General features: G+C 33.1%; 1 protein-coding gene across 3 annotated transcripts; it reads left to right on the plus strand.

Annotated features, from left to right (window-relative positions):
• Positions 1-1,472: 1,472 nt before the first annotated feature.
• On the plus strand, positions 1,473-8,195 carry SCPL29 (serine carboxypeptidase-like 29). 3 transcript variants are annotated; one of them, XM_022302453.2, is made up of 11 exons: positions 1,477-1,976; positions 2,176-2,283; positions 2,813-2,908; positions 3,008-3,100; positions 3,315-3,400; positions 3,496-3,753; positions 4,532-4,665; positions 5,000-5,095; positions 6,789-6,894; positions 7,299-7,343; positions 7,440-7,685. In XM_022302453.2, exons 1-11 carry the CDS (start codon positions 1,703-1,705, stop codon positions 7,461-7,463), a joined length of 1,320 nt encoding a protein of 439 aa, XP_022158145.1. In that variant the 5' UTR covers positions 1,477-1,702; the 3' UTR covers positions 7,464-7,685. The 3 variants fall into 3 exon arrangements, with proteins under 3 accessions (XP_022158142.1, XP_022158145.1, XP_022158143.1); XM_022302450.2 differs by having other exon boundaries at positions 1,473-1,976; positions 7,299-7,685; XM_022302451.2 differs by lacking the exons at positions 7,299-7,343; positions 7,440-7,685 and adding an exon at positions 7,852-8,195 and having other exon boundaries at positions 1,488-1,976.
• Positions 8,196-8,570: the final 375 nt, after the last annotated feature.

Below are 8,570 nucleotides of genomic sequence, written 5' to 3' on the forward strand. Positions count from 1 at the left end.
ATAATCCTTTTGGTATCTAGATATGTTGTTTATTTTTATTTTAATATTGAAATTTTAAGATATACTATTTTAGTCCTAGAACTATTTTATTCCAACTAAAAAATCTATTTTAGTCTATGTCATTGATTACTGTGTTATGTTATTAAACATAAAATTTATAAAGCATCTTTTGTAATTACTTGATTAATCGTTATTGATATATTTGAAAATCTAAAAGAGTAAATGATAAAAATTCGAAAATCAAATTTCAAATTTTTTGCCATTTTTAGTTACCCATTACAAATTCACTTAAAAAAATCCAAAAACAAAATGGTTGTTAAACGGGACCTTAGTAATTTAGATTAACGTGGTATAAAGACTTATTAAGTGGCCGTTTATTTTGAAGGGACTTAGATATCAATATTATTGGATGCGTTAAAAAATATGAATGTCAAACATCTGTAAAAGGGTCATATTTGTTTTGTAAAAAATAAATTATAAAAATATAAAAATATTTTAGATATTTGGTTTACAATATTTGTGCAATAAAATGTTTATTTGTGTATTGTTTGTACAATGATCATGCCAACCTTCGTGTAATATATGCATTAACATAATATAAATTGAGTTAAACTAACAAATTTATTTTTGTTACTTCAATATTTTTTAATACTAGTTTAAGGTTTTTAAATTATATGTTACTTCAATATTTTTAACACGAATGTGTTTACATGTTACATTCTATTTCTAAAAAGAAAAAATTAATCCCAAATGATGGTTTTATATACTTATTCAATAAAAATTATGGTTAAAGTGAACATTTGATTTTACCAAGTATGAGAGACAAGATTTTTTTTAGTACCAGAACCCAATAGAGTAGAGGTTCAAAGACACGACTGTTTGGTCACAGATATACATCTTAACAAGTTGAGAATATCGAACACTCATTTTTTGGGTTAATAATATATATATTAATCTAACAGTTGAGCATAGCTCAAGTGCTCAACTTGACTAGTTATCTTCATTTTATCTATAGAAAATACTTAATAGGTAGTTTTTAGAAAAAACAAGCGATCGAGAAAATACTTAATAGGTAGTTTTTAGAAAAAACAAGCGATCAATTTTTTAGCAGTGATCACCTAGGTGGATATTTTGAATTTCCCCATAACAAACAATTATAAAAAAATTTGATGCATTTTTATTTGGGATGATTCGACCCTCAAGAATATATATTTTATATAAATATGTTAAGGTTGGCAGCATTTGTATTTTATCTGATTCTCAAATTCTCTTCTTTCTAAAACACATATATTTTTCACAGTTCTATAACATAATTGTCAAGATACAAATTTTATTTTTGAGTAAATACGTGAGTGTACTTCCCAATCCCATCACATGCAATTTGCAAACCATAGAAATTTCTCCCCATAAATGCAAATCCAAAATAGGGGCTCTCTCATCCGTTCAGTGTTCCAAATTGCCGTTTACACCAACGAATCACAGCAAATTGAAGAAATAAACAAAAATGTCACATCGATGCAGTTCATGGGTGAACCAGCGACGCGATCGTAGAGAAAAAGAGAAAAAAAAGAAAGAAAGAAAACCCAACAAAAAAAGGGATGTGGAGGCGATCATTGCCCTCGCTTTTTAAAATTCAATCCATTTCCGCATTTCAAGGCACTCCTTCTTCCGCCATCGCAAATTCGAAGCGATCTTGCTCAGAATGGCTCGACCCACCTGGGTTTTTCTCCAGGCCTTCGCCATTTTCGGCTTTCTCCATCTGGGAATCAGCGTTTCAACTTATTCGGATAACCCACTTCTCCAGCAGGAATTGGATAGGGTCATTGAGCTTCCGGGCCAGAAATTCGATGTGAACTTCGCGCACTATTCTGGTTATATCACTGTCAATGAGGATTCTGGGAGAGCGCTGTTCTACTGGTTTTTTGAGGCTACGGAGGACTCTGCCTCTAAACCTCTTGTTCTATGGCTTAATGGAGGTCCTCTACTTGAACTATCTCCTCTTGGATTCTGTTTTTAATTTATTTGGGCTGTTTAGTTGTTGAATCCATAGGATGATTGAATAGCATAATTGGAAATGGTTTCATGCATTTATAGTAGTGAATTTTTAAGATAATTGGTATTGGTTGTATGGTATACTGAGTGAATGAGTTTTTAAATGTTGAGTTGTTTCTGCAGGACCTGGATGCTCATCAATTGCTTACGGTGAGGCAGAAGAAATTGGCCCATTTCACATTAATGCTGATGGGAAATTCCTTTACTTGAACCCTTATTCTTGGAATGAAGGTAAGATTTATATACAATAAAAAAATAAAAAAAAGTTGAATAACATCTCCCTTTCTTCTTCCGACGTTTCCCCCCTGTTTCAGAAATTGACTGATTATTTCACAAATGAGTAGGTAGAGTGTACCGATACTGAATTTAAAATATTAATTTATGAACAAAAAAATTGTTTTAAGTCTAGTTTTTATCGTCAGATGATGGAGAAACTGTGAGTTCTTAATCTATAGGGTGTCATAGCAGTTGTCCATCCTTGCAACATCTAGATGGTCAATAAATATTAGATTTATTTTATCAAATATTCTATCACGAGTAGTTGAATGCTCTATTGGGGTGTTACTTCAGTATATTCTTAGGCTTACAATAGTAAACGTTTATGTTAGAAAGTGCAAAAAGGAAAATGTACCCTCTGATAGTTATTTTGCTTAGTACGTAGTTTTTATGTATAGTCAGGAGTATCATGAACGAGGCTAGAAAGTATTTTGTGGGGAACTTATATTATGACTTCTCTTACCTATCTACATGATCTCTACAGTTGCCAACGTTATATTTATTGATTCCCCTGTTGGAGTTGGTTTTTCATATTCAAACACATCTTCGGACTTGCTGAATAATGGAGATAAAAGGACTGGTAATACTTAGACAACATGTTCTACCCGATTGGACCTATTATGTCATTGCGAAGCCATCTAATTTGATTATGTTTCAACTTCAACTTCCTCTTTGTTAGCTGAGGATTCTCTAGCTTTCCTATTGAAGTGGTTCGAACGCTTTCCCCAGTTCAAAGGAAGGGAATTTTACATTACAGGCGAGAGCTATGCGGGTAAGGAGGAAATCATCTATTTTAAGTATTCATGTCAAAATGTCTGGTTTCTCAAAGGATGTTATCCATTCCTTACATCTACTATTTCTATTCATTTTTCATAGCTGCTTATATTGTGCTCTCCCAAATTAGTTTTTGTATATCTCTTTAATTTTAAATAGGGCTTAACTTCATTATCGTAGTAGTTAGTTAATGAAATGAAATTAACATGTAGGACATTACGTACCTCAGCTAAGCCAAGCTATTGTAAGGAACAACCTTCTATTCAAAGAAAAATCCATCAATCTGAAGGGTTATATGGTATTTGCATCTTCTCCTCACAAAATTAAAATTTTATAGTAACATTATGTTATACATAAGGTTGTCATATTCACTTTTATACATTGCTCATATAGGTGGGGAATGCTCTTTTTGATGATCATCATGATCATGTTGGAGTTTTCGAGTTTTTGTGGTCAACTGGTTTGATTTCTGATCAGACATACAAGCAGCTTAATCTACAATGTAGAAATCAATCTTTTATACATTCCTCTGAATCTTGTGACGAGATACTAGATGTTGTTAACAAAGAACTTGGGAATATTGACCCTTATAGCATCTTCACTCCTCCATGCTCTGATGGTTCTTCAAATCGGCTTTGGAAGCGAATGCATGTGAGTTTAGAAATATTGATCAATATTCTAATTACTCGATTTTAATTGGTTGCAATACAATAATAACTCGAATGAAGGATTGGAGGTAACAAATAATTATCTTGAAAATAGATGTTATAACATTCAGATTTTCCTGTCCTGCTGCACATGATTGCTCATCACGCACAGTTGCCATCGAGAAGGCTTCTCATGTGCTAAAAATTTAAATCATGCCCCAGTGGAGATACTTGTTAATCTTCTGCTTCAATAGATTTTACAATTATAATCATAGCTCAAGATTCTGCTAAGTAAACTAAGGATCACTTTGTTGGAATTTCCTTAAACAAGCTCAAGGTTATAGTATAAGCTCTTTTTTGAGAATCCATATAAATGAATTAAATTTACCCAATCTATCAGCTTAAAGCTTTTGAGTTGAGTGGTGGTTTATTCATCTTTAACATGGTACCAGAGCGAGAATTCTTGTGTTCGAACCCCCGCATTCTTGTTTCCTCCCAATTTCCACTTGTTGGGCCTTGTCAATTATCCAAGCCCACAAGTGAGAGGGAGTGTTGAGAATCCATATAAATGAATTAAATTTACCCAATCCATCAGCTTAAGCTTTTGGGTTGAGGGTTGATTTATTCATTAACACTCTTATAAGTACTTGTGAAGTTATGAAATCTTCAAGTACCCCTTCAAATTGAACATTGAAAAATTCATTTGCACTGGACAGTGCTTCTGTTAATATTATTGATTCAAAATTTTACATCCATTATGTTACCGTTACTGTTTTTCTTAGATGGTTGGGCATGTTGCTGAGCGTTATGATCCTTGCACTGAGAAGCACTCGGTCGCATACTTCAATCTACCTGAAGTTCAGAAGGCGCTTCATGTTGATCCTAAGCATGCACCAGCAATGTGGGAAACCTGCAGGTATGACATTAAAAACTAGTATAAAACTTGTGGTGGCTTTTATTGCATATTTTTCCAGATAAACCAGTTATTGTAAGAAACTCTATTTAGGTGTAAATTTCACCAAGTAAATTTAACTAGGAGCTTGACAGAGGCTTTGCCCACTCCAAAATCAGCTTTGGGAAGCAACAGAGGTTTTAAAAATTATGACATTTTTCACTACGGGATCTTGGAGGATATCTTCAAAATTTTAAACAATTTTCTATTAGACGTACTTATTCCCTTGATAACATTATTTTAGATTTTCAAGCAAGGATGTTCTTCTAGTGTTTGATGAAACTCTTAATGCTGACAGCGAGCTGATTAACACTAATTGGAAGGATTCTGCTGGCTCTGTGCTGGACATATATCGGGAACTGATACATTCAGGACTTCGTATTTGGGTGTTCAGGTTTGTCTTAGAATTCGAAGTCTTATATTATATCATAAAAAAGAAGCAATTAGTCTATGCTTTTACATTGGTAAACAACTTCTAATTTTTTTTAACAAGAAACAAATTTTTTAATAATATATAAAAAGGAAAAAAAAGTTCAAGGATACAAATTTTGAGAGGGAGCATAAAAAGTACTTTTGGTGAAAGACTCCTTTTATAAGAACTCTTGGAGTGCTTCTAAAAACACTTTGCAGTGCTTTTCTAGTATTTTAGAATTTTTAAAAGGAAGAAGCATCATGGAGACCACAATTTATAAAGAATAATTTTCTTATGCTTAGTTCATTTGCAGCCCCCTGTAACGTTTTTCCTTACTTCTTCCTCTGCATATCATTTCTTGTTTACTAATTACTATCATTCTTCCTGTTTTTCATTTGTTGGTTTTTTACTGGTTGAGATAATAGCAAACGAGTGTTTCCATTTAATATTTATACAAAAAGTAAAACTAATCTCCTCAAAGAAAAAAAAAAGGTTAAACTAAAGACTGACTTTATGTTAAAAACTTAATATAAATAAACACAATAACTTTGACTTTATAACTGAAAGTTTTGGATTAGTAATAATTCTTCTTCTTGTCAAAATTAACGATAATGTATCATTTAATTAGTGATAATTTTTCGGATGGAAAACAAATATTTCATTAGTGATATGAAATACTACAAAAGGTGAGCCAAACTCCAAATTGAGGAGTGTTTAAGAAAAACTTTCCAATTGGCCAAAAGAACATTGAGATTATAATCAATAAAACGAGTATTACATTTACACCAGGAGAGTGCCAGCAAAAAACTGAGTTTATTAATTATTCATAAATATTTTGAAGTGCTGGTGAAGGTTTGGTTGTAGGGAGTTGTTCAGAGTTCAGATGTTAATGTTGTTCGACTTCGTCATTTTTAGTTGTCTACTTTTCTATATTATGAAGCTACTCCACGCCTCTATTAATGTGAACTTCATGGCATTTAGGAGAAACTTTGGGCGGAGGTTGGAATAATGTGGCTGTCGGTTTTCCATCACTGGATGTATGAGAGAGACTAAAAATTAATAGTTTAACCATACATTTTATAGTAGGAGGGGGCAGACACATTCTGATAGTCACATTTAATAACTCTCCAGCATTTAGGGGGCTGTCACGTTAAATTTGAGCTTTACAAAGAATCGAAGCGCGTTATCCTCTCTAGTTTTCTTTGTCGACCTCATCTTCCTTGTGTTCTTCTCTCTTGATTTCTCCTTTGTCCTGCAACCATTATTAATTTGTTATCTAACACCTAAGCTGACTCTTAACCCGTTTAACTGATGGCCTATCCATTTTTGACTTGCCCTTTTTCTATTTGTTATTGATACTAATTCGGTTTAAACTGGTTTGTACAAAAAGTACATTTCATTGGGCTTGCACATACGCTAACCCACAGTTTCAGTTTTGGTAAAATGAACCAAATCAATTCCGCATACCCATGATTATTTTGATAATGCTAGGGCTTATTTTGTTAGATTGGAGTCTCCTTGTCTAGGTTGGCTCCTTTTGCTTGGACCATCTTTTGCATGTCCCTTGTGTATTCTTTAATCTTTCTTGCCTTTTTTTTTTCTTTTTTTCTCCAGTTCCTGAATCATCCATCAATGTTTCATTTTACTGAATTAAATTATTGGTTTCCAATGACAGTGGTGATACAGATTCTATACTCCCAATCACATCTACCCGTTATAGTATTGACGCCCTTGAGCTTCCACAAACAGGACCTTGGCATGCTTGGTATGATGATGGCCAGGTAAATCATTATCAAATATCGCTGATTTTTCGTTTTTGTTATTTGTTTTCAAAAAATGACTTTCAGTAGTGAACAGTGATACCTTGAATTTTTTTTATTAAGACAATTTTTAGGATTTATGTTCTTATTTTCATCGACCTTTGATTTTTATAGGTCGAGGATATATGATACCTTAGAAGGCATTTATGAGGGAAATAAAGCAAACACATCATAATATGATTTACAACAACTTTTATTACAATAACGAAAGAAAGCACTAAAAAACATCTGAATATCATGTATGAGTGCGATTTTTCTTTTCTTTAGTAAAGTTTTTCTATCTTTGGGAGGAGAGCAGAAGTTTCTCGTTTAGGAGATTATTTCCAAAATAGTTTTGTCATTTCTGCTTGTTTTCAAAATCTCAGGAATATGATGTTTTCTTAAGGAGGACGACTTCAATTATTCTAAAAGATAATAAGTCGTTCGAAAAACGTCTCAAAGGCTCATTGGAGCCCTTGTATCTATGTGAATCCTTAGCTGTGCATAATCATAGTTTTAAAGAGATTGAAAAAGGACCATACTTGATTTAGAGTTACATACGTTTTAGAGCTCCTTAGAAGCCCTCGCATTGGGCATGAACTTGTCACATAGAGATCTTGGGAGGAGACCTAATTTTGGCTAGGTTTAATGCTTTTATTTGGACTTCGGTTTCTTCGGACTATTGTAATTACCGGGTCTCATTATTCTGGATTGGAGCCACTTTTTGTGTAGTTAGTTTTGGGCTGTTTTTGGCCGAGTATTTTTTTGTACCACTTGGCTTGTTCTTTGATTTTTTATTTTCTTTCATTCCTTTCTCAATGAAAGCTTAGTTTCTTATTAAAAAACTCCTCTATACCCCACTGATCTCGAGACAATGAGTTCTGTTGGCGGGAAAAAGGATTGTGCAAATTAAACGAGATTAGTTATTGTTGTGTACAGGTTGGAGGATGGATTCAAGAATATGAAGGGCTGACCCTTGTGTCTGTGAGAGGAGCTGGCCATGAAGTACCTCTGCACAAACCCAAACTGGCTCTCCAACTTATCAAAGCCTTTCTAGCAGGAAACTCACTCCCATCCCTTCAACTCCACAGTGACACTTAAAAAAAACAACACTTCAAAGTTTTCCTTTTATGCTCTTTTTTTTTGGTTGTTTTTGAAGTCAAAAGTTGCACAAAAATGTTTTGTTGTTGGAATGGAATGGAATTCTTAGCAAGGCCATTGCTTTTTTCAACCTCAACATTGATTCAGGTTATAATTAATAAAGATGTCATTGGTTTGGAAAATGTGACTATATTGGGATGGTTTCTTCTAGTTTGCTTTCTTTGGAACTTAGAAATTTTTGGGCTAAGCTCGATTGTTTGATCGATGAAATGAAATTTTAGGACTAGTTTGATACGATTTTGTTGAGATTTTTTTTAGTACAACATGTGGGGTTGGAGATCAAATTCACAATCTCTTGGTGGGAGATGTATGTTAATTACTGTTGAGATATACTTGCTTTTGCGAGGTTATAATTTTTTTGTTTCATAGAATTTGATCGGATTGAATTAAATTGTTCTTCAGATTAAGATGGTGGGAGGGGTTGAAAAAATAAAAAGTAAAAAGATAATTTCATTGTGTGAAAATAAGAGCATGCTTATTTAAGCAAATTTCAAATA

Source organism: Momordica charantia (assembly GCF_013281855.1).
Source record: "Momordica charantia cultivar OHB3-1 chromosome 8 unlocalized genomic scaffold, Mcharantia_2.0 BLBB01000008.1, whole genome shotgun sequence".
Classification (NCBI taxonomy): domain Eukaryota; kingdom Viridiplantae; phylum Streptophyta; class Magnoliopsida; order Cucurbitales; family Cucurbitaceae; genus Momordica; species Momordica charantia.